General features: G+C 45.8%; 1 protein-coding gene and 1 pseudogene across 1 annotated transcript; both read left to right on the top strand.

Moving 5' to 3' along the window:
* The first annotated feature begins 352 nt into the window (after positions 1 to 352).
* Positions 353 to 10,803, top strand: LOC120702034 (annotated as a pseudogene).
* A 13,043-nt stretch (positions 10,804 to 23,846) lies between these two features.
* On the top strand, positions 23,847 to 26,499 carry LOC120702033. The gene is made up of 2 exons (XM_039985810.1): positions 23,847 to 24,089; positions 25,671 to 26,499. The coding sequence occupies exons 1-2, from the start codon at positions 23,847 to 23,849 to the stop codon at positions 25,950 to 25,952; spliced, it is 525 nt and encodes a 174-aa protein (XP_039841744.1). The 3' UTR covers positions 25,953 to 26,499.
* Positions 26,500 to 26,897: the final 398 nt, after the last annotated feature.

The following is a 26,897-nucleotide window of genomic DNA, read 5'->3' as shown; positions in this document are numbered from 1 at the left end:
TCACTTTGTATAATAATAAAAAACTACTTTTTTCAGCTCCCAACCTCTTTATCATTTCACATAATTAAAAAAATCACTTCTTTCTGGAAAACTATTTGGCAGAGAGGGCCAAACGCTGCCTATGTCTCATCGCTCCTCTCAACAGAGATAATGTCGATGTGTCCGGCCAGATATAGCAGGCAATTAAATCATATCGTTTGGAAGAGGAACCTCCAGCTCCGTCTATAAATGGTATAGGGCATAGGAGCCGGGACTGGGAGTGGAGCAGGAGTCCTGCTCCAGGCCGGTCCGGCGGTAGGACGGAGCAAGCCGTACGTTCCCGTAATAGCGCGCGAGTGCCGTGACCGGAATAATGGCGGCGAAGCGGCTCCTCGTCGCAGCTCTCGCATGTGACGGCGCGCTTGCCAAGTTCAACAGGCACAGCTTCCCCAAGGGCTTCATCTTCGGCACCGGCTCCGCGGCGTACCAGGTGATTCAGATACCTGCAACACATTTTCACTCCTATTAATTCTTACTAAATGTGTCTAGGAGAAAGCCGCTGCGTGCAAGCACTTCTAGTCAGAAACAGACTGTTGTTATCTGATGATGAACAAGTTGGTGTCTTGCAGTACGAGGGAGCATACAAGGAAGGAGGCAAAGGGCTTAGCATATGGGACAACTTCACCCACATCCCAGCCTCCCAGGTCGATCTGGGCGGCTCTGTCTCTGTTCACGGCCTTTAGTAGCTAGGAGATCGAGCTGTTGCATGCACTGAATAGCAGGGCACGTTCTGACGGCGACAAAAACGTTTGCAGGAAAAATCTTGAACAACGATAACGGCGACGTGGCACTTGACATGTACCATCGATACAAGGTGACGACTGACACGTGCACTGACCTATCATTCTCTCCGTCGGGCGTTTCGGAAGCAGCTGAACCCAACGGTGTGCGTGTCCACCAGCGAAACTGACCAAAACTGTTTAACTGCATGCAGGGGGATATGCAACTCCTCAAGGACATGAACATGGACTCCTTCCGGTTCTCCATCGCCTGGAGCAGGATCCTACCAAGTGAGCACCCTGAACGCTCAACCCACCATCCTACTCCGATCCCGGGGCGCACCAAGATATTGAACCACCATCGATTTAAATTAGAACGGGAACCATTTAAAACCACTTATGAAAAAGATCTAGATTTTATATATGGTATTGAAATAGAGATTGACATTCAAATCTAAATTGTTTTGACGGCATAATAAAGACAACAAATTAAACATGCGCCCAATGAACTGTCCCACGGCACAAGAGGACGGAGCGTGTGGCTCCTATGTATTATATTTTATATCACAAACAACAAATTTGTTGATATGGTAGGGTAATTATAAGGAGAGAGGAGGTTAAGTTTCATAAGATGAGATAAGAGTTTTGTACCATGACACTCATCTAGCTAGTATCCACTTCGGTTACCAAATTCTCACTTTTGGTAACAGCAGTGTCATGAAACTATACACTCAGACTAGTCTTAGCCAACACAGAAACCAATTGATCAAAATCAAAAGAGCAAAGCAAGAACCATTCATCCATGACGGAAGAAAGTAATATTTCATCCATGTATCCGTGCTAATTTGTTATTTCTGTGTCTTCACCTGTGCTTTCTGCAGATGGTTCCCTAAGTGGAGGAATCAACAAAGAGGGCGTGGCCTTCTACAACAACCTCATCAAGGAAGTCATTGCCAAAGGTGTCTAACTGCCTAATCACACCATCCATGCATGGAGCATATATAAATTCATGATCAATCATAACTTATGAATCATAAGTACTACGTGGACTTCGCCATAAGTACAGTAGTGGACAACATTTTCCTTCAATAAAAGAGTAGTGGATAACATTAAAAAAACATTTTCTTCGCCAGGGCTGCGGCCATTCGTCACCATCTTCCACTGGGACACACCCCTGGCCCTGGAGGAGAAATACGGAGGCTTCTTCAGTGAGAAGATCATGTACGGCTAGCTGTCAGATCATCGATAATCACAATTAAGTTGCATAATTATTAATGGCTCCGGATGATCTGAGTGCCGCATGCAGCAAGGACTACGTGGACTTCGCCGAGGTGTGCTTCAAGGAGTTCGGCGACCTTCAACGAGCCCTGGACGTACGCGGAGCGTGGCTACGCCGCGGGCGCCTTCGCCCCGGGCCGCTGCTCGCCGCACGTCTCCCGGTCCTGCTTCCCCGGCGACTCGGCGCGGGAGCCCTACGTCGTGACGCACCACATCCTCCTCGCTCACGCCGAGGCCGTGGCGCTCTACCGCGCCCGCTATCAGAAGGCGCAGCGCGGGCAGATTGGCATCACCCTGGTCTCGCACTGGTTCGTCCCGGCCACCAACTCCTCCGCCGACCGCGCCGCCGTGCGCCGCAGCCTCGACTTCATGTACGGCTGGTACCTCGACCCCATCGTGCACGGCGCGTACCCGGCCTCCATGGCCGGGTACCTCGGCGCCCGGCTGCCAGGCGAGGCTCGTCAGGGGCTCCTACCGGCCCGGCCCGGGGGGGGGGGGGGGGGGGGGTGGGGGAGCGTGGCGGCCGCCCCGGGCCCCCGATTCCAAGGGGCCGCACCCATGTACGTGTATAGTATACGATTAAACTAGCAGAATTCCAATCGGCGTTTTTTTCTCCGCGTTAGCGCCGCCGAAACCCTCGCCTCGCGACCTTCCGCCTTCCGCAGAGCAGTTCCGCGCCGAAGCCCGGAGGCCGGACGCCGCCCGCCCGGCGGCCGATCGCCGACGGCGCCCTGAGCCCCACCCCCACGGGCCACAGCTCGACGGCAAGGCAAGCCAGAAGCAATCGGCGAGGGCCTGTCTGGGCGCATCACGCATTGACGCATGTGTGCTTCCTGCTGATCTGATGCACGCAGCACGTCAGCACGCAAGGCAAGTCTCGTATTCATCTGACATCTATTCAATATTCATAACCAATTAAATTAACCATCTCTTCATCCGACTTTCGCATCTAAAAATGTTAGAAGAAACTTTTGAGGTAATATATAGATTGTTTGATGTCAATATTCATTATACAATTTAAGTGTTTGGTGGTACTATTTGTTCACATATTATTTATTATTATTGGATTGATCTCCTTCCTAATAAGCCCAACGGCCTATATTAGGCCCATAATCCCGTGCACTGATCGGGGGCGCCCAACCCATTAATGGTTGGTGGGCCCCCACCGTACAACGCCAAAATAAATAGGGGTGAGGGGCCAGGGCACTCGGTACGAGGTTAACCGTGCCGCCGACGGCCTCACCCACATTCCTAAACCCTAAGCCGATCTGGAGGGGGCACTGGAGCAGTGAGAAGCACCGCCATCGCCGCCGCCGTCTTCGTCCTCGACTCATCGCCGTTTGCGCCGTCGTCCACGACAACGTCGTCACGACCGTGAAGCTGCTGCATCACTCGCCGATGCCCTAGCGCAGATCTGCATCAGCGAACCCGAGATGGCCTCCTCGAGCTCAAGCGGAGGTGATGGTCTCTATCTACTCCCTCTCCCTGTGTACTCTCCTCTCTCTCTCTGTTCTAGATCTAGGACCCTCTTGTACTCATGAATAAAAAGGAAAGATGGAAGAAACCCCTCTTGATCCGTGCACTGTGTGATCCAAAAAATCTAACAATGGTATCAGTCGCCTACACACGTGTCGATCGAGTTCGGGGAAACGTGGATTCGTCCGCGAATCGAAAGAAATCAAAGAACAGAAAGCGAATCGATCTCAAATCGGCAAAGAAATGCAAACCCTAACCCTAAAAGAAAAGGGCCGCAGGACTCACCTGGTCCTTGCGCCACTGTCAACCGCCGTTGTGCGGGATGCACCCGCGCCGCCGCTCGCCGGCGCGCGGCACAGAACGAAGCCGCCACTCTACCGCCGGGACGCCGGGGTACGCGCGTGCGTGCTTGCACAGCAAAGCGCCGTCAATGGCAAGCTTGACGGCGGCCCGCTCCCTCTCCGGCGAGCGCGCGTGCCGGCGAGCAAGCCACGGCGGCGCCGCTGCGTCACGCTCATCCCCGGCCAGCCCCATGGCCGCCGCCGCTCGCGTTGAGAGAGAAAGGGGAGGGAGAAGAATGACCTAGGGTTTGGGGGGGCGCCGGCGTCGCCGGGTTTTGATCCGGCGGATCGCGTGGCCGGCCGTCTGATCTTCTTCGACGGCCACGATCGCATCTCGGCGTCTTGGGCCGGCGCGCGGCCCATGCGGCTCAGGCGGGGGTGGGGGGGCGCTCGTGGGCCACTTTCCCGGCCCAGGCCCAGGTTGCAGCTTGGGCACGGGAGAGGGGGCGCCGAGCGCCAAGCAGGTCGGGCCGTTTTGCTGTCTGGGCCAATTAACAGTGATGATTTTTATTGTTTTTCTATTTTTTCAGAAGCATTTTCAATGGTATTTTAAATATATTTGTTTATAGTTTGAGCTCTATTCAATTTTGCACCAACATGTTTATTGTTTAGAGATAAAAGTTCACAGTATTGCTTTTGAAAATAGAAATTCCTACATATTTCCACTGCAAAGTTCATATTGTTGCTCTTTAATTTAATTAGAATCAACTGGACAATTAAATTTTAAAAGCATGGTTAAAGAGTTATTTTTAAGCATTATGGTATCGTTATTTTCTGACCAACATTGTTATTAGCAATACTGTAATTTTAATAGTTTTTGCATTTATTTCTATTTCTGCCCAACGGTGATATAGATTTAATTACATACACAGTTGTATGTTTTAATTTTGACCAACATTAGAATTATTACATGCCATCATTATTATTATGTTCTCACTATTTTCTGAAATTTTCAGCGGGGATGAACTTGATGGGCTTCATCAACCACACCCCGATTCTCAAAGGTGACAACTATGGCAAATGGATCAAGAAGATTGATCTCGCTTTTGTCTGTGGAGAGGTGGATGAGATAATTAAAGAACCAAAGCCCACTGAGCCACCGGCTCTAGTGAGGGGAACTGATGACACAGATGCTGACTGGCAGAAAAAGCAAAGGGACTATGCTCTCTTAAAAATGTCATTTGATTTATCAAATACAAAGTGGAACAATGCCAACAAGAAATGTATGGCGGTAATAAAGAACACAATTGAGCCTAATATTTTGGGCTCAATTGGAGAGTGTGATACTGCTGCTGAGTACTTGAAAAAGATAAAGAACCAATTTACTGGTTCTTCAAAGACTTATGCCACACAGATCATAGAGCAGTTGATCACAAAGAAGTATTACGGTCGTTGCGGTACTATAAGGGATCATATCATGGGGATGAACGCCTTGAACTCCAAGTTAAAACCAATCGACTTGGATCTCAAGGAGGAGTTTCTGGTTCACCTGGTGTTTGCTTCTTTGCCAAAGGAGTTTGCACCATTTGTTGTAAATTACAACATGCAGCCAGAAAAGTGGAACATGGAAAAGACAATTGGCATGTGTGCGCAAGAGGAAGATAGACTCAAAAAACAGAATGGTGGGTTTATTAATTTTGTGCATAATAAAAAGAAAAGGCCTTTCCATGCTGCTTCTTCCCCTCAGACAAAAGATAAAGCTCCCATGCCACATCAGCATCAGCAGCAGCGTCCTCCAGCATGCAAGAATGAGTGCCACTACTGTCACAAGGAGAGATATTATAAACAAGATTGTCCCAGCTACTTAAAGATGATAATGGCAAAGAATGGTGAGAATGTTACTTTATTTGTAAATAAATCCTTGTATATACAGTTTTCTTAATCTACTTGGTGGATTGACTCTGGTGCAACTATACATGTTGCAAATTCTTTACAGGGGTTCCGTTCGACAAGTACTACGCTAAGAAGCGAAAGACACATTAAAGTCGCGAACGCAGTACAAGCAGATGTGGAAGTTGTTGGCGATGTCTCCCTCGAGCTAGTTAATGGTTTCATGCTTGTATTAAAAGATGTTTTATTTGTTCATTCGCTTCAGAAAAACTTGATCAATGTATCACGCTTAGACACAGATGGTTTTGGTTGTCATTTTGCAAATGGCAAATGTGAACTATGATTTGATAATAATTGTATTGGTGATGCTTTCCTTCACAATGATCTTTATTTATTATCTATGCATGACAAAGTACACTCTGTATGTGATGTGAATGTGAATGAATCCTTGTTAGAGAAAGAAACAAAGAAAAGAAAGAGAACTCAAGATATTTCATCGAAATTATGGCACTGTCGTTTAGGCCATATTTTGAGGGGGAGAATTGAAAGATTAGTTAAGAGTGAAATTCTTCCTCCACTACAGTTCTCTGATCTTGAACAATGCATTGAATGCATTAAAGGAAAATTTGTAAAGCAAATTAAAAAGGGTGACAAATGAAGTGCAGGAACGTTAGAAATAATCCACACTGATATATGTGGCCCGTTTCCTGTGAAAAGTGTGGATGGCTATGATTCGTTCATAACATTCACAAACGATTACTCCCATTATGATTATATTTATTCAATTAGAGAAAGATCAGAAGCATGGGATAAATTTAAAATATTCAAAGCTGAGGTTGAAAATCAGCTTGACAAAAGAATTAAAATAATAAGGTCAAATCGTGGAGGGGAGTACTACGGTCGACTTACCCCGTATGGACAAGTTCCTGGATCTTTTGCAAGGTTTTTACAGAAAAATAGTATAGTTGCCCAATATTCCACACCGGGGGAGCCTCAGCAAAATGGAGTAGCTGAAAGGCGCAACCGTACACTGATGGATATGGTGCGCAGCATGATGAGTTATTCCATACTGCCATTGAGTCTGTAGATGGATGCATTAAAAACCGCCATCTATATTCTCAACAGAGTGCCAAGCAAATCGGTGCCCAAAACACCGTATGAGCTATGGACAGGAAGATAACCCTCACTGACTCACATGCAGGTCTGGGGGAGCCCAGCTGAGGCTAAAGTGTTTAATCCAAGTATTGGAAAACAGAATCCCAAAACTGTAAGCTGCCATTTTATCGGCTATCCTGAAAAGTCAAAAGGTTTTCGTTTCTACTGTCCAAACAGACATACAAAGTTTGTAGAAACGAGACATGCTGTCTTCCTAGAAGATGAAATGATCCGGGAGAGCATGGTACCTAGAGAAATTGACCTTGAGGAGAAGCGGGTGTATGTGCCTGCTCCTATGATTCAAGAGCCATTTTTCTCACTATCTGTTGATGTTGCACCAAACGTTCCGGAAATAGTGACGCCAGTACCTTCTCCGGTTGTTGCTGCGCCAACTATTCCAGATATTACGGTGTCAACACCTGTCGCAACTCTACTCATACCAACAGTGAGTGAAGGTTCGGAACCTGTTATCCAGGAGCTGCATGAACCCGTAATTGGACATGAGGAGGAGGAGCTACAACCCCCTATAGAAAATGTGCTAGAAATTGAGGTACAAAATGTACCACAGGCAGTGGTCCTTAGAATGTCACAAAGAGAAAGGAGGTCTGCTATTTCTAGCGACTATGAAGTATATATCATACAGAAGAGGTTCATATGGAGGATGATCCCACTTCATATGAAGAAACCATGAGAAGTGTTCACTCATCTAAATGGCTGGAAGCTATGAAGGATGAGATGAAATCAATGAGTTCCAGTGGTGTTTGGGACTTAGAGGAAATTCCTAAAGGAGCCAAAACAGTAGGCTATAAATGGGTGTACAAGATCAAACATGACTCCAAAGGGAATGTAGAAAGGTTCAAAGCACGACTCGTGACAAAAGGCTTCATGCAAAGGGAAGGGATAGATTATAACGAAACCTTATCTCCGGTTTCGTGTAAAGATTCCTTCAGAATAATAATGCCACTAGTAGCACATTATGACTTAGAGTTACATCAGATGGATGTGAAGATGACATTTCTTAATAGGGATCTGTATGAAAAAGTTTACATAGCACAACCGAAAGGTTTTGTCATGGAAGGAAAAGAACATATGGGATGTCACTTAAAGAAATCCATTTATGTATTAAAGCCAGCCTTTAGGCAGTGGTATCTAAAATTTGATGAAACGACAAGGAAATTTGGGTTCAAAGAAACTGAGGAGGACAATTGCATTTATGCAAAGTCCAGAAATGGAAGATTTATTTTTCTGATCCTGTATGTGGATGACATTCTACTTACTAATAGCGATGTCGGTCTGCTACTGGAGACAAAGAAATTCTTGTCCTCAAACTTTGACATGAAATATCTCGGTGAAGCTTCATTTGTTTTGGGAATTAAAATTCACCGAGATAGAACAAAGGGAGTATTAGGATTATCGCAAAAGGCATACTTAGAAAAGGTTCTAAAGAAGTACAGTATTTATATGTGCAAGCCTTCACCTGCTCCAATAGTCAAGGGCGATAGATTTGGGAAATTTCAATGTCCCAGGAACCAGTATGAGATCGATCAAATGAAAGCGGTTCCATATGCTTCAGCTGTCGGAAGCTTATAGTATGCTCAAGTTTGTACATGCCCTGACTTAGCATTTGTTACCAGGATACTTGACAGATATCAAAGTAATTCAGGACAGGCACACTGGATTATTGTAAAAAAAGCTTTACGTTATGTGCAAGGCAAAAAGTCCTCATGCTAACATACAGAAAATCCGATTCCCTAGAGAGAGAAGGGTATTCAGATGCGGATTTTGCGGGGGACATCGATGACCGAAAGTCCACGTCCGGTTATGTGTTCACACTCACAGGGGGAGCTATATCATGGAAAAGCTCTGAACAAAGTGTCACTACATTATCGACGATGTATGCTGAATTTGTAGCATATTATGAAGTCTCGGGGCAGGTTGAATGGTTAAAGAAATTTATACTTGGTTTAAGAGTGGTAGATAGCATTCAAAGACCACTTAGAGCGTACTGCGACAATGAACCAGCAGTGTTTTATGCTCACAATAATAAATCAAGTGGTGCTGTCAAACACATTGACATAAAGTTTTATGTTGTGAAAGAAAAAATCCAGAATCACTCCATTACTCTCGAGCATATAAGTACAAAAGAAATGCTTGCGGATCCGCTCACAAAAGGCTTACCACCCAATGTGTTCAATGAACACATAGCCGGCATGGGTTTAAGGGAAAGCCTGTATTTTCAGGAGAATAAATGGGCCCAAAAGTTAAAGAATTTATTTCAAAACTGTGATATGTGTGGTGGCTATTAAGTCTATCAGTCTTGGACCATGATGATAAAGCATGCTCTATTCATTAATCTGTGATGGAACAATTAAAGGAAAAAAGTTTCAAATTGAAGCATAAAGTTAAAGTGTAAAGTGAGATCAAGGGGGAGAATGTTGGATTGATCTCCTTCCTAATAAGCCTAATGGCCTATTAGGCCCCTAATCCCGCGCCCTGATTGGGGGCGCCCAACCCATTAATTGTTGGTGGGCCCCCACAGTACAGCGCCAAAATAAATAGGAGTGAGGGGCCGGGGCGCTCGGTACGAGGTTCACTGTGCCGCCGACGCCCTCACCCACATTCTTAAACCCAAAGCCGATCTGAAGGGGGCGCTGGAGCAGTGGGAAGCACTGTCATCGCCGCCGCCACCTTCGTCTTCGACTCGTCGCCGTTGGCGCTGTCGTCCACGGCAATGTCATCACGACCGTGAAGCTGCTGCATCACTCGCCGCTGCCATAGCGCAGATCTGCATCAGCGAACCCGAGATGGCCTCCTCGAACTCAAGCGGAGGTGATGGTCTCTATCTACTCCCTCTCCCTGTGTACTCTCCTCTCTCTCTCTCTCTGTTCTAGGTCAAGGACCTCTTGTACTCATGAATAAAAAGGAAAGATGGAAGAAACCCCTCTTGAACCGTGCACTGTGTGATCCAAAAAATCTAACAATTTGTATATATTATTATTAATATAATATTATTATTGTTATTGCTATTAAAGGGCCCCTAATATAAATCTCGCCCCGGGCCCCTAAAATCTCAGGACCGGGCCTGCTCCTACGACTTCATCGGCGTCAACTACTACACCACCTACTTCACCTCCGCCGCGCCACCGGCCGACGGGCTCCGGCAGTCGTACGACACCGACGCTCGTGCCAGCACCTCCGGCTTCCGCGACGGCATGCCCATCGGGCCCAAGGAGTTCGTGTCCGTCATCTTCAACTACCCCGCGGGCGTTCGGGAGATCCTCCTCTACACTAGCCGGTGGTACGGCAACCCGGTGATGTACGTCACGGAGAACGGCATCGCCGAGGGGAACAACGCGATGCTGCCGCTCGCGGAGGTGCTCAAGGATGGGCACAGGATCGAGTTCCACTCCAAGCACCTGCACTTCGTCAACCACGCCATCTGGGATGACACCAACGTCAAGGGCTACTTCACGTGGACCTTCATGGATTGCTTCAAGTGGGGCGACGGCTACCTAGACCGGTTCGGCCTCATCTTCATCGACCGCATCAACGGACTCAAGCGCTACCGGAAGGAGTCAAGCTACTGGATCGAGAACTTCCTAAGGGCTTGTTCGGTTACACATGGATTCATTCGAAGTCGAAAATGATAGAAATAATAAGAGACATAACAAGAGATCGGGTTTCATTCCAAGTTAGTCATTCATGCCCCTGCGGCCCTTGCGGCCATGCTCCACCGCGGCCATGCCCCTGCGGCCCTGCATAGCACCGCACCGACTCGGTTTCGCGTCACCCTTGCACTGTGCATGCGCACATGCCCTTTTGCCCAGTTCCCGTGCCCAGAACTGCGCGTGAACGCGCTCGCCGGCGAGCCCGACGCCGCAGATCCACCCCCGCAGCTGTGCCCGCTGCTCCGCGCCCTGGCGAGCCCTGCTGTGACCCTAGGTGGGTTATGCGTGCCGCACTAAGCCTCCCTGGCCCTTTTCCCGCTCGAATCCCAGCCTAGAGGACCGAGTTTGGCCAACTCCGGCAGCACCCCGCCGCGGGAGCTTTGTCTCCGGCGAGCCTCGCCACCGACCCGCGCTCCGATGAGCCCTAACCGCCCGATCCGCATCCAACACTCACGATTAGATTCTGAACCGTTATGATCCGAGCCGTTCGATCGCGATCCGACGATCCGGACCCCTTGGTACCGGTTCGGCCTTGAAACTTTGCTAAAGAGTCCCTGGCTTTTTCTTGAATAAACCCGCACGTTAGTTCAAAAATAATTCCAGATCAGCCCAGAATCTTTCACAAAACCCCCTGAGCTTTCTAGTTTTTGGGTCCGCAGTCCAGCCCCTGTCTTTTTGCACGTTAGACCCTAGATCTAACCTTTAATTATGTTTAGGTCCCTAGTTTTTGCGCAGAACCCCCTGTAGTTTCATTTTTCTCGCAGTTTAGTTCCTGGACCTTATTTTAGCCCTAGATTTCGTGTTCTAGCTCCGTTTTAGGCATTCTTTATGTCCACGCGATCGTTGTAATGCGTAGAATAGTTCTAGCTCAGTTTTGTTTGCTGTTTTTATGTATTGTTGTACTCTTTCTTAGTTTTTGCCTTATTTGCATGTATGTGTATGTGCTGGACTTTGTTTTGGCGTTGCGATAGTGAGTAGACGTTGAGCAGTCGGAGGAGTACCAGGAGCCACCTTCCGCAGGACACTTCGGGCAGCAGGAGCAGTTTTAGGAGGGCAACTTTATTTCTTGAATTACATAGAGAATATTACTCAACCTTGTCCATCGATTTGTACTTAGTCAAATGCTCGCAAATATGTGGATTATTTAGAGAATTTTTTAAGGGTTTTATTTGTATTCATATTTTAGTTACGATGGAACTGCGACACACAGACGCGAAAGATGAACAGTTCCTGTTGAATATGATTGCCGAAGGTCAAGGAGATGTCCCTGAACAAGCTGATGATGGCAGCAATACCGACATATATTTGAATATGTCTGGTGATGGAATTGAGCCACCATCTATTCAGGATGACGCTGCTGGTGAACAAAGTGCTAATGTACATATCAGAACTATACTTATTTGTAGTGAAAATCATATTTTCATATGAATCTATATGAATACTATGAATGTTTTTTATAGCCATCTGGATCATCGTCGCAGCAGAAAAAGACGAAGCGAGGCCCGACAAAAAAACTGGAAGGGCAGTTCATTATAACGGAAGTTGGTCCAGATGGCGAACCGATCGCTCCAGAAGCTGCCGCCAAAAAATTTATAAGACAATTCGGATGTATTGTCAGGGACCACATCCCGATCAGCTTCAGGCTCTGGAAAGCTTCCAATCCAAGCGAGGAACAGGATGCGGTACCCGAAAGAGAAAAAGAATGGTGCTGGCGGGAGCTTAAGAAAAACTTCACGGTTCCAGCTGAATCCGAAGAGATATGCAAGCGCTGGACCCTGAGTAATAAGGTTGAACAACTGCTATCATTCAAGAAAATTTTGATGAAGAAATATATCAAGACCGGGACCACACCTATATTTACCGGCGAGCTCGAAAAGCTCAGGGGTCACTGGGATGCATTTGTGGAATACAAGTCTTCAGAGCTTGGGCTTCAGAAGGAGCAGAAGGTCAAAGACAACGCCTCAAAGAAAGTGTACCATCACACTCTAGGCCAAGGAGGCTACAAGCTTGCAATACCCAAATGGGAGAAGATGGAGCAGGATCTGCTTGACAGATGCATCCAACCTGCGACCATGAACTGGTCTGAAAGGTCTAGGACCTGGTTTTATGGTCACGGGGGAAGCTTGGACCCATTGACTGGGGACTGCATCTATGGGCCAAAGATCTAGCTAGCAGCCCAGAGACTATAGGAGGCCATACAAGCAGCGGCCGAGGGAACATTCCAGCCGGATAGAGAGAGGGACGAGCTGACTTATGCAAGAGGCAAAGGTGTGGTTCCGTGGAAGTATGGGTTCAGGGATTACATTGAATCATATAGAAGCCGGCAAAGAAGAAAGAATGATGAGCGGGAGCACTTGCGAAGGCTAGAGGATCGGCTCATGTCACACGATCAAAGACTGGAGGAAGAGGTTCAACGCCAAGTGGCCATAGCAATGAGCCAGCAATAGCAAGCGCAAACAGTGCCTCCAGAGCCTAATGTGGCAGCCGATCATATGTCTCAGTGGAAAAGCAGCTGTGCTTCCACAGACGTCGCCGTCGAGCCAACGGGGATCCAGGCCGCAGTTGAAGCGACGGTCCCGCAGCGATTTCTAGTGGATGAGATCACCCAGCGGACACCTTGTGACCTGCAGACTGCCATTAAGAACTTAATGTTTACTGTTGCGTACGGTACCGCCATGCCAACCCAACCAGACGACGTATACCATAGGCAGCAAATTCCGGCAGGATATACAAGAGTTGGCGTGGAGCAGGTGTGCCAGGGTTGGGAGACGCTTGAGCTTGATATTCCTGGAGGCGATGGGGAGAGGACACTAGCAGAAGCCATTCATGGCTACATCCTATGGGATAAGCGCTACATTGTCCTAAAGTCGGATGATCGAACACCAAGACCGTCAACTCAGCATGCCTCTCCAAGGCCATCATCTCCGCAAAACGCCCCAAGGGCAGCACTGTCTCAGCAAGGTTCACCGGCACATTCTCCATCACCATCATCTCATGCGCCGATGAACACTCAAGCGTCACCGTCGCCTCCATGGTCACCCCCTCCGCCGCCGGCAAAGAAGCAGAAATAGCTGCCGGCAAAGAAGGTAGCTGCACCGGCTAAGGAGACTCCAAAGAAGAAGGAAAAGAAGAAGAAAACCAAGGAGGCTCCTATTAAACCCAGGGACATGAGCCTTGAAGAATGCGATCGGATAACTCAAGAAAGAGTTAAAGAGCACTTCAAGCCAAAGCCGGAGCCCGAGAAAGTGATAAATCCGGTAGATTTGAAATTTTTTAAGGGAATGTGCGAAGCAAATAAGAGAAAATCCATTCCAAGAGATCCCCCTTCAGACTACGAACGCACAATTATCAAAACTACTGAGAAAAAGAAGAGACAATTAAAGTCGTCGTCGTCCGACGTTCCACAGCTCGGAGCCCAAAAGAAACAATCAATAGAGCCTCTCGTAGTGGGACAGACGAAGCAACAACAAGACTTTGTTACATTTTTGAAAGAATCAAACCTGACGGCGGCTCAGATTGCAGGGGGGGAAGATATTCCAAAGGCCGATGTGGTCGTCAAATGGACGTATGAGCTGGGCAAATCTCTTGTACCCCCCGAAGTAGTGTCCGTGCTTCCAACGCAAATGTATAAGCTGCACCAGCACTACATGCATGCGATGGCCGATTACATCTTCATGGAGGGCGCAAAGATTAAAGATGACGATTTCTTACGGGGGGAGGCCATTATATGGATAAACTGGGAAGAATTTTACCAACTATTCCATCAGGAGGACCTCGACATCCCTATGGTCGGCTTGTGGGTTCTGTAAGTATTTTACTCTCCTTACGTATTGTTTTGCATGATCTCAACATACTGATCCCTTGATTTATCTGGTATCATGTAGAATGGAGATACAAACTTGCAGGAGAAAGGGATACTCTCACCTCGGCTTCATCGACCCAATTACTTCTAATTGGAGGATTCTACGCGACACTTCCGATCATAGAGCGAAGAAGATGAGCAATCGCGCTTAGCGCTTCCCAAAAACCTTATTCGCCCTCTCCCGGTGCAGGATCACAAGAGCGAGCGGTTCCGGAGACCTGCTCTCCCGTTCGCCGGTGCACAACGGCACTCGGGATGGAGAAGACTACGGTGGTGGCGCAGCAACGAGAGGAGGCAAAACCCTAACTCAGATTAGATCTTCTAATGAATTCCCAAACCTTGGGGACTCCACATATAGCGATATATGGTTCACTTTTTCCATGAGGGAGGTTGTCCGTATCTAAAGGGAGAAAAACCCCTTACACCCTCGTCCATTAGCAATACGGGACTAATAGATGGTGTACCTCCTCTTAGCGCTAATGGGCCTTTGAGATTTATTAGGATTATTTATATGGGCCAAGCCCATAAATCTAACAATCCCCCACCAGATCTCAAATACCCATTTATAGATTTTGCATGTTTCTCACTACTGTTTGATATACCAGTGTTTTAGTGAGGACTGTTAAGTTGAACTCTCACCTAGAGCTCCAAGCTACACTTATCCACAACTTGAACAATAGACTACGCCTTGAATTGCAAGTTTGGTGCGAACAAGTTTCACTCAAAGTCATAACCAGTACATGGTTGCCAGTAGCCTTCTCCGCGGGTGGAGCATATACGTCGTACTCCCTGGTCTCTTCATGAGTTTACTAGAGATCACCCAAGTCTCACAGACTTCGATGTTAGACAGTCAGACTCATATAGGTGTGTTCTTTCAAGAATGCTCTGTAGGACAGCACCTTTGCTCATTAGAGCCAATAGAAACACATTAAGGCAAATAGTCATCCTGCCTTACAGCAACTGAGAGTATTGCATTTTTTCTTAGAGAGGGTTTAACCATTACTCTCCTCAGTTCACCATCAGCTTGTTCTCTCCAAGTCCTAATTCATGGGATCTCCGATCACATAGGTTGGGTTACCACTGTGGCAACTTATACGGGTCTCATACCCATCTCCCTTGATGCACTATCTATCACATTCCGTGATAATCCTTTTGTAAAGGGATCTGCCAGGTTTTTGTCTGTTTGAATATAAGTCACACTTATCACTCCGGAGTTTCTCAACTTCCTGACAGACTTCAGTCGTCTTTTAACATGTCTTGATGACTTTGCATTATCCTTAGCACTGTTCACTTTGACTATCACCATTTGATTATCACAGTTCATAAGGATGGCCGGCACTGGTTTCTCAACCACAGGCAAGTCCATCAAGAGCTCACGCAGCCACTCTGCCTCAACAGTGACTGTGTCCAAAGCAGTAAGTTCTGCTTCCATGGTTGACCGCGTCAAAATGGTCTGTTTGCAAGACCTCTATGATATCGCACCACTTCCAAGAGTAAACACATACCCACTCGTGGAGTATAACTCATCAACGTTAGATATCCAGTTTGAATCACTATATCCCTCAAGCACAGCAGGGTGCCCAGAATAGTGAATCCCATAACTCATAGTACCTGCTAGATAACGCATAACCCTTTCAAGTGCATGCCAATGATCAGTACCCGGGTTTGACATGAACTTGCTCAATTTTCTCACAGCAAAAGATATGTCGGGTCTCGTCGCACTAGCTAAGTACATGAGTGAACCAATAATCTGCGAATATCTCAGTTGATCTTTGGCAATTTTCCTGTTCTTTGTCAACATCACACTAGGATCATAAGGTGTTGGAGAAGGCTTGCTGTCGATATAGTCAAAACGGCTCAAGACCTTTTCCACATAATGGGATTGTGAAAGAGTAATCCCATTCTCAACCTTAATAAGCTTGATGTTAAGGATAACATTAGCTTCTCCTAGATCCTTCATATCAAAGCTCTTTGAAAGAAAGGACTTGACCTCATTGATCACATCAATGTTTGTGCCAAAGATCAGTATGTCATCCACATACAAGCATAATATCACTCCTCCACCCCCACCATAGCGATAGTACACACATCTATCAGCCTCATTAATGACAAAGCCCGCAGAAGTTAAAGTTCTGTCGAACTTCTCATGCCATTGCTTAGGTGCTTGTTTCAACCCATACAAAGACTTCAAAAGCTTACACACCTTGTTTTCTTGACCTTTCATTACAAATCCATCAGGCTGATCCATGTAGATCTCGTCATCCAACTCTCCATCTGATGAATGATAAGACCATATGAGGCAGCCAAGGAAATTAATGCTCGAATAGTGGTCAATCTAGCGACAAGTGAATAAGTATCAAAGAAGTCTTCGCCTTCTTTTTGTGTGCACCCTTTAGCAACAAGCCGAGCCTTGTACTTGTCAATAGTACCGTCAGGTTTAAGCTTCTTCTTGAATATCCACTTACATCCTACTGGCTTGCAACCATAGGGTCGTTCAGTGAGCTCCCATGTTCCATTAGAAAGAATTGAGTCCATCTCACTTTGGACTGCTTCTTTCCAATCATCTGCATCTGAAGATGCATATGCCTCTGCAATGGATGTGGGAGTATTGTCCACAAGGTACACAGTGAAATCGTCACCAAAGGATTTTACAATCCTTTGTCTTTTGCTCATTCTAGGAGCTTCACTGTCATCCTTCTCTAGGACATGCTCATGTTTATCGGATTGTTCAAAAGACTCGATAGGTACTGCAGGTTGAGGAGTTATCTCTGTCGAAAATCTTGAATTGCTATGCATATCTTTCATAGGAAAAATATTCTAAAAAAATATTGCATCACGAGATTCCATAATAGTATCAACATGCACATCTGGTATCTCAGATTTAACCACTAAGAATCTATAAGCAATGCTCCTCTGAGCATATCCTAGAAAGACACAATCCACTGTCTTAGGTCCCAACTTGCGCTTCTTTGGAATAGGCACATTAACTTTCGCTAAGCACCCCCACATGCGCAGATAAGAAAGTGATGGTTTTCTCCCGTTCCACATCTCATATAGAGTTTGATCTTGATTCTTGTTTGGCAGTTTATTCAAGACATGACACGAAGTCAATACAACCTCCACCACCATGCCTTAGAAAGACCAGCTGTGTCTAACATGGAGTTAACCAAGTCAGTCACCGTGCGGTTTTTCCTCTCGACAATCCCGTTTGATTCGGGAGAATACGGAGGTGTCCTCTCATGAATAATTCCATGCTCCTCACAGAATTCATCAAATATTTTGGGAAAATACTCGCCACCATGATCTGACCTTAGACGCTTGATCTTTCTCTCTAGTTGATTCTCAACTTCAGCTTTATAGATTTTAAAGTAGTCTAACGCTTCGTCCTTAGTTCGCAACAAATAAACATAGCAAAATCTAGTCGCATCATCAATTAATGTCATGAAGTATCTTTTCCCACCTTTTGTCAACACACCATTCATATCACATAGATCAGAATGTATGAGTTCTAGAGGTGCCAAGTGTCTCTCCTCAGCAGCCTTGTGAGGCTTCCGAGGTTGCTTTGATTGCACACAACTATGGCACTTAGAACCTTTAGCAATGGTGAATTTCGGAATTAAACACATGCTGGAAAAGCCGAGACATCAAACCAAAATTAACATGACATAAACGTGAATGCCAAACACTCGCATCATCGCTAACGTTGCCACAAATATGGTTCACCGACTTATTACAAAATTCAGCAAGAGAAAAGCGGAACAAGCCTCCGCAATCATAGCCTTTACCAACGAATTGTCCATGTTTCGACACGACAAATTTATTGGACTCTAACACTACCTTAAACACGTCCTTGCATAGGACTGAACCGCTTACCAGATTCTTGTTGATAGTGGGCACATGCTGCACGTTCCTCAGCTGCACGATCTTCCCCGAAGTAAACTTCAGATCTACCGTGCCAACACCATGAACAGAAGCATGTGAACCATTCCCCATCAGCACGAAGAAGTCCTCGACGGTCTGGTAAGAAGAAAACATAGAGATGTCAGCACACACATGAACATTAGCACCCGTCTCAAGCCACCAACTCGTGGATTGAAAAATTGAAAGAACTGTAGGTAAATTACCGTACCCATCTCCAGTGCTGCTTATGGTCACCATGTTGACATCCTTGGACTCATTTGCTTTCTTGGCCCTGTGTTCTACCCGATCTGGGCACTCCTTAGAGAAGTGTCCAAGCTTGCATAACACTTTTCCAAAGCCTTGTTCTTCTTCTTCTTGAAGGTAGTGGTCTTGTTAGGCTTGTTGTTCCCTTTGTTCTTGCCATGTGGGAACTTTTGGACCAGGTTGGCGCTGGACTGGCCTTGATCTCCTTTCTCAGGCACGTCCTTCTTCCGAGCCTTCCCCTCAACATCAAGAGTCGCTATCAGATTTTCAACTGATATCTCCTGTCTCTTGTGTTTCAGAGTTGTGGCGAAGTTCCTCCACTAGGAAGGCAACTTTGCAATAATGTATCCAGCCACAAACTTGTCGGGAATAGGACACTTAAGGAGATCAAGATCCTTGACAATGCACTGCACCTCATGCGTCTGTTCCACCACAGAACGGTTATTCACCATCCTGTAGTCATGGAAACTCTCCATGAGGTACAGTTCATTGCCCGCATATGTTGCATCATACTTTGCAACCAGAGCATCCCACAGCGTCTTCGCCTCTGTCTCATCAATGTACACACGGACTAATCCGTCTGACAAATTGCTAATGATACATCCAACAAAGAGATTATTGGTCTCATCATACTTCTTCTGCTCTTCAGCAGTAAGTACGCCCTCAGGCTTGCCAAGTCTCATGTCCCAGATGTGCATAGCAGTAAACCAGAGGCGAACCTTGGACTTCCAGATCTTAAAGTTCACGCCAGTAAACTTTTCTGGCCTCAGTGACTCAGCGAAACCAGCCATTGTTAAATCAACAGATTGCCTATAATAAGATTTTTGGATTGTTGGAAAAATAGACAACTGTAAGTTTAAATTCCGAACTAGATTTATCATGATGAGAATTAAACCTAGCATGCATGACTCTAACATACTAGACAGTACGTATATCATAAACATGATCTCAGAAAACATGATTATGAAACAGATCTGATCACAAAATACGTACTGTGCGGGAGCCGCCAGGAAGACGAAAGTCGCAGACGAGACGAAGACGGTCCTTCGAACGGAGCACAGCAACCGGCATTGCAGACGACGGTACGCCGCAGCTCCTGACTTGGACGGAGTTAGAGCCATGGCGAAGAAGATGAGCAGTCGCGCTTAGCGCTTTCCAAAAACCTTATTCGCCCTCTCCCGGTGCAGGATCACAAGAGCGAGCGGTTCCGGAGACCTGCTCTCCCGTTCGCCGGTGCAAGCCGGCGCTCGGGATAGAGAAGACTACGGTGGCGGCGCAGCAACGAGAGGAGGCAAAACCCTAACTCAGATTAGATCTTCTTATGAATTCGCAAACCTTAGGGACTCCACGTATAGCGATCCATGGTTCACTTTTTCTATGAGGGAGGTGGTCCGTATTTAAAGGGAGAAAAACCCCTTACACCCTCGTCCATTAGCAATACGGGACTAATAGATGGTGTACCTCCTCTTAGCGCTAATGGACCTTTGAGATTTATTAAGATTATTTATATGGGCCAAGCCCATAAATCTAACACCTCCTCCTCCTCCACGTGTGCAGTGCTCCTGCCAGGTTTCGCTACATGTTGCAAGCCTATGTTTGATGTTTCAAAAAAATGTTGCAAGTGTTTTATACAGATGTTAGAAAGTAAGATCTGGATGTTACAATGTTGTATATATTTTACATGCATATTGCAAGTATTTTATCCGAATGTTGCATTTTATCGGAAGATTTTGAATGTTTCATGCAACATGAAACAAATGTTGCGACTGGTTTTTTTCCCATCGTTAATAGATGGATGATAAAAAAAATTTAACATGTTTTTGATGTTGCAATGTTGATTTTAAATGTCGCAAGTGTTGAGTTTCTATATTGCAGACGTTACTGTTGAATGTTGCAAGGACCGTACATCCCATCGGACATCCGGGCACCGTTTATTTATCATATATTTTTCTATTTTGCAGCACTTATCACAGTGAAAAAGGCCGGCACGTTGAGCCAGATCCCTGCCACGTTGATGGCCTGGAGTAACACACCATAGAACGTTGAAGCTCTCGCGTTCCTAAATCTAAGCATGGGCATGCGAGCCAAGCTCCATGCATGGCACGCAAATTTTAAATTTTTTTGGATTATGTACAAATAGCACTAACAAAAATCTAACGATTTTCTCATTATTCTTCAAAATTTCCGACATGTATATAATTATCAAGACATTTAGCATAGTAAATAATTATTTTCGAAAACAGAAAGAACTTTGTGTAATGTACTCGTGATTCTGATTTTTTTCGCTGGCTTGGAATAGAAGGTAAGAATTGAAATTTGGTACGAAATTTAAATTTATCTGATATTTATGAAAAGAGAACTCCCCCTTGTAAAGCTTATAATACTGCTATCATCAACTTTGGTTAGAAAACAGCCGTATCATAATTAAATGAAAAATATATGGCTACTCTACCAATTAAATCTTCCCGTTTGTTCCAATTTAATTAGAAGATAAACATTGTCATCGCAGCGGAAACATGGAAGAAATACTCTTATTTAGCAGCAATATCATTGTGTACTTCTCTACTCTCTAATCAATTTTTCATGTTGATTCAAAATTGAATAGATCATTGTGCACTTGTCATTGAGTTACGTAAGCGGGAACAGACAACCTCAAGGAGAAGGAGGCGAAGGAGGTGTTTCCATTATGAGAACATGTGGCAGCGTCATGAGGACTAGGGTTTTGTGAAGCAAACCTGGGACCCGGGAGGAGTGTAGCTGACCTGAACTCTGTTACAGAATCGCTGTCGAAAATGCAGTCTTCCCTAAGCTCTTGGGACAGAGATGTTTTTGGTTCAGTTAAAAGGAAGGTCGCTTCGCTAAAGCAGGAACTAGAAGATGAGAGGACGAACACTCTCTACCAGGGTCCTACGGCTCGTGAAAAGAACTTGATGGATCAATTGTCCGAGGCACTGGCTCGGGAGGAAATTATGGAGCGCCAACGATCCCGGATGGAGTGGCTGCGGGAAGGTGACCGAAATGGGATCCATGCCTTGAAGAACACCGATGGGGAACTGGTCGTGATAAAAAACGATTGGAGGAAATGGCAAATAACTTTTACCAGGGCCTGTTTACGGCGCAGGCTGATCTGGAGCCTGATCTCGTTTGTCAGCACGTCCCAAGGAAGGTTTCGGAAGCAATGAGTGATTTTGTGGAGCAGCCATTTTTGCCGGAGGAGGTTGAGATGGCCTTGTTTCAAATGGGACCGAGCAAAGCACTAGGGCCAGATGGTTTTACTGCCGGGTTTTTCCAACGACACTGGGCCCTGGTAAAGGATTCGGTCCTCTCTGCGGTGCTAGGTTTTCTCAACAGGGGAGAGATGAGCAATGAGGTTAACAAAACTGTGCTGGTTCTAATTCCAAAAGTTACAAACCCACAGGAGCTCACGCAGTTTAGGCCGATCTCCTTATGCAACGTGCTCTACAAGATCTGTTCAAAAGCAATGGTCAAAAATTGAGAGGGGTACTTGATGATATTATCTCTGAAGAACAAATTGCGTGGCCGCCTCATCACTGATAATGTACTCATAGCGTATGAGTGTGTTCACTATCTGAGGAAGAAAAAAAAGGCAAGAATGGTGCTTGTGCAGTGAAGCTTTATATGGTCAAGGCATATGATCGAGTGGAATGGGATTACCTACGTGCAATCATGGAGGCTCTAGGTTTCCCAGCGAGATGGTGTGAGCTCGTCATGAAATGTGTCGCTAGCGTCTCATTCTCGGTGCGAGTAAATGGCGTGCTCTCACCGTCTTTTAGACCGTCGAGGGGTATCAGGCAGGGTGATCCGATGTCCCCGTACTTGTTCTTGATGTGTGGGGAAGGACTTACGTCTATGCTCAAGTCTTGTGGTCCTAGGCATATTTTGAGAGGTATACGAGTAAGTATCCACTCACCCTGGATCTCACACCTGCTGTTTGCTGATGACAGCATGATTTTTATGCAAGCAGATAAGAGAAGTGCTGATAGACTTGCTGGCATCTTTGACGCCTACCATAAGGGTTCTGGTCAGTTGGTTAACCAGCAAAAATCTGCTGTGTTCTTCAGTCCCAGTATTATTATCTCTGAAGATAATAATTCTGGTGGGGCAGTTCGATAGATAACAACAAGATCCATTGGCAGTGGTGGTCTAAACTGACTACGCCAAAGGGAGGTGGCGGGATGGGTTTCCGTGATTTACCTCTGTTCAACGAAGCCATGCTAGGGAAACAAGGTTCCCGGCTGCTCACAAGGCCAGATTATTCCCTATGCGCTCGAGTTCTGAAAGGAAGATACTACCCGAATGGAGAATTTATATCAGCAACGAGGAAAAAGAGATCGTCAAAGACATGGAGAGCAATCTTACATGGCCGAAAAGTTATCCAAAAAGGGATGATCAAAGGTGTTGGTCCCGGGAATTCAATCAACATTTGGAGGGATAATTGGATACCGGGGTTAAGAACGATGAAACCACTGATACAACCTGATAACGCAACAGTTCAGCAGGTGGATGAACTTTTTGTTCAGGGAACGAGAATGTGGAATGAGCAGCTCGTTCGCCAGTCCTTCACGGCGATTGACTCAGAAGAGATACTGAAGACCAAACCTGGTCTGCGGATGGGGGAGGACACCCTTGCTTGGAACATTGAAAAATCCGGCATGTATACTGTTGACAACCAAAATTGGCATTCGACAATACCGACCGGTCTGACCGGTACGCCCTAGCGGTCTGACCGGTCAGACGCTGTAGTCCGTCCGGCAGCAGCCGACCGGTCTGACCGGTAGGGTCGACCGATCTGACCGGTCCAAGTGGAATCCGAGTACAACTAGGGATTTTAATAGATTTAGATCTTGTAATAGGATTTCTTGCGGGATAAGTCCACCCCACCCTATAAATATAAAGGGTCACGGCCGATTAGGTATCCAATCGATCAAATCAATACAACTTTTATCTTTTTACTTTTCTCTTGCCCTAGCTTTTCCAATCTACTATTTGCTGTTCCTCCGTCGTCTCTACGTACGTCAATTGAGGGCGTTCTAGGTGGCCTGCCGATCCTAGAACAACCCTACGTGCGCCTGCCCCGACGGTTCCTTCCCGGGCGACGTTCGTTGGTCTCACCGCCGGTCTGCTCGCCGACAACCGGTATGACCGGTATACCCGACTGGTCTGACCGGTCTGAGCATCGGCGCTGCATTGTGCCGTCGCTCGCTGCGAGTTCAAGCGTTTCCGTGTGTTGGCCCTAGTTCTGTGTCAACATACTTTTTGGCGTCTCCGCTGGGGAAAGAATCAATCGGCTGCCATGGCCGGTAAAATTCCTAAACCTAGCGATGTTGATGCCGCTAACATCCAAAGGCCAACTGTTCAGCAACTTTCGGCCGAACAACAGAAGGCTCTTGACGACATCCAGAAGAAGATCAGAGAGGAGGAGAAGGAGATCCAGAAGCTGGAGGAAGAAGCCATGAAGCAGTACATCTCGCACTTCTCCATCGACCGACAAGGGAAGGTCACGACGGATGCCGGCTTCGATGCTTCACAGTTTGAGGTAAAATTCGATGAGAGCGAGCAGCCCGTTCTTAATTCTGAAATAGCTAATGCTATAGATGATGCTGTTTCTTCTCATGTGAATAATAAGTTGGAATTTATTGGTCAAAATATGCATGATATGTTTGATGACCGTTTTAGCCGAATTGAAATACATCTTGGTATGAAGTCTATCGGTAATAATGCGTCTACATCTAATACCGATAAGACAATTCGTGGTTCGGCAATTCCAACTAATAATGCTATTGTGACTAATTCGGCTAATCAGCAAAGCCGAATTAATTATAATGCATCACCTCATGCCAATGTGCCATATGGCGCAGCAAGTTCGTTGCGGCATTCCACACCGCCGAACTTTGCTCAACCTAGTAGTACACCGATCACAAATCGGCTTAACGCCGATGATGTTGGATCAGGTAGTATCAAAGAGGAGGTGATTAAGATATTTCGGCAAACTTTTGGTATAGAGCCTAAAGCCAAATGCCGATCTTATCAAAGGCCATACCCTGAGAATTACGATTGTGTTGCATATCCTCAAGGGTTTAAAATTCCTGAATTTGTTAAATTCACTGGTGATGATAGTAGAACTACATTGGAGCATATAGGTCAATTTATTATACAATGTGGTGAAGCTAGCACTAATGATATTTACAAATTGAGGTTATTTCCTTTATCTCTATCGGGTGCTGCATTTACATGGTTTATTTCGTTGCCACCAAATTCAGTTTTCACTTTTGCTGATTTAGAGCAAAAAATTCATGATTATTTCTTTAGTGGTGAAACTGAATTGAAATTGTCACATCTCACATCGGTTAAGCAAAAGATACATGAAGGTGTTTCTGAGTATATTAGAAGATTTAGAGATACTAGGAACCGATGTTATAGTTTGACAATTTCTGATAGAGATTTAGCTGATTTAGCTTTTGCTGGTTTACTTGATTTTCATAAAGCAAAGCTAGAAGGACAAGAATTTCTAGATGTTAGTCAAGTCTTACAAAAAGCTCTGGCTAATGAAAGCCGAGCTAAAGAAACTAGAGATTCTCAAAAGTTCAATGAAAAACCTAATCGTCCTGTTTATGTGCTCGGGTGTGATTCCAATTGTTCGGACGATGAAGGTAAAGATGTTTATACCGCTGAATTTGTTTGGTCCTCTAATGATAAACCTTACGCTTGTGGTTCTCTTAAGTCGATTCCTAAAGATCGGCAAGAAAGATTTACTTTTGATGTATCCAAATGTGAGAGGATATTTGATGAATTAAATAAGAATGGTTACATCAAGATGTCGCATGTCATACCGCCGCCTGAAGAATTAAAGCGGAGAGCTTATTGCAAATTTCATAATACTTTCTCTCATGCGACTAATGATTGTAATGTGCTTCGGAGACAGATTCAATCGGCTGTTAACGAAGGCCGAATAATTGTTCCACAAATGAAGGTGGATCAGAATCCTTTCCCTGCACATACACATGTGCTTGAATTGAGTAATCCTAAAGTGTTAATTCGGCCAAATCAAGCCGAATCAACAAAAAGAAAAAATATAATCATTGGTGAAGAAAGGTCTGAGCCTTTGAAATCTCATCAGGAAGCTCCAGCAAAGAAGGTCCCTGAAGATTCATTGAAGAATTCAACGCTCGGGGGGCAAGAACAGAAGAAGGGCGCCAGGTCTGCTCAGACCGGTCTGACCGGTCGATCTGGAATTTCTGGAAAGAATTCCAGAAACAAGAAAGAAAAAGAAAGGCCGAGTTTTAAAGAACTCTTGGCCAAATATGAGAATAAAGGAGTCGTCCAGAAGCAGAGGGAACGACCGGACAAAGTCAAGGATACAAATCCGTCATCGTCCCAAGAGCAATCGAGTTTGAGCTAAGGTAATTCATTTAATGGACCGATTGCTCCATGGTATTGCTGGTATCCTTGTTATATGCCTTTGGATTATAGTAGGATGCACATGCAGTCATATTATATTCATTATCCTCCTATATATTCAAGCTTTGCTTCACAAAGATCGATTAGCGATAATCTGGTCAAAAAGAACATTGATTGCAGCAAGGAGTGTGAAAAGAACATAAAACAAGATTCAAAATATCTACAGCCGAAGTGGTGTCCTTCAGGTTTGTCTCACACCCAAAAGAGGAGGCTGCAAAGGATGCGCAAGAAAGAATCCATGGAACAGCAAGCAGAGGTTATACCAACAAGGTCGACGACCATGAAGCAGGTATGGAAGCCCAAGCAAGTTGTTTCATCATCAACTTGAGGAAGAAGCAAGATACGGCCGATAAATCGTTATCGCCATTAGACAATTTTGGTTCAGAAGAGTGTTCTTTGGCACGCAAGCTTTGCCAAAGAACAGGGGGGCATATGTTGACAACCAAAATTGGCATTCGACAATACCGACCGGTCTGACCGGTACGCCCTAGCGGTCTGACCGGTCAGACGCTGTAGTCCGTCCGGCAGCAGCCGACCGGTAGGGTCGACCGGTCTGACCGGTCCAAGTGGAATCCGAGTACAACTAGGGATTTTAATAGATTTAGATCATGTAATAGGATTTCTTGCGGAATAAGTCCACCCCACCCTATAAATATAAAGGGTCACGGCCGATTAGGTATCCAATCGATCAAATCAATACAACTTTTATCTTTTTACTTTTCTCTTGCCCTAGCTTTTCCAATCTACTATTTGCTGTTCCTCCGTCGTCTCTACGTCGATTGAGGGCGTTCTAGGTGGCCTGCCGATCCTAGAACAACCCTACGTGCGCCTGCCCCGACGGGTCCTTCCCGGGCGACGTTCGTTGGTCTCATCGCCGGTCTGCTCG

The sequence above is a fragment of the Panicum virgatum genome, chromosome 4K (genome assembly GCF_016808335.1).
Source record: "Panicum virgatum strain AP13 chromosome 4K, P.virgatum_v5, whole genome shotgun sequence".
Lineage (NCBI taxonomy): Eukaryota > Viridiplantae > Streptophyta > Magnoliopsida > Poales > Poaceae > Panicum > Panicum virgatum.
The sequence above is the reverse complement of the archived record's forward strand: the minus strand, read 5'-3'. Positions and strand labels throughout refer to the sequence as shown.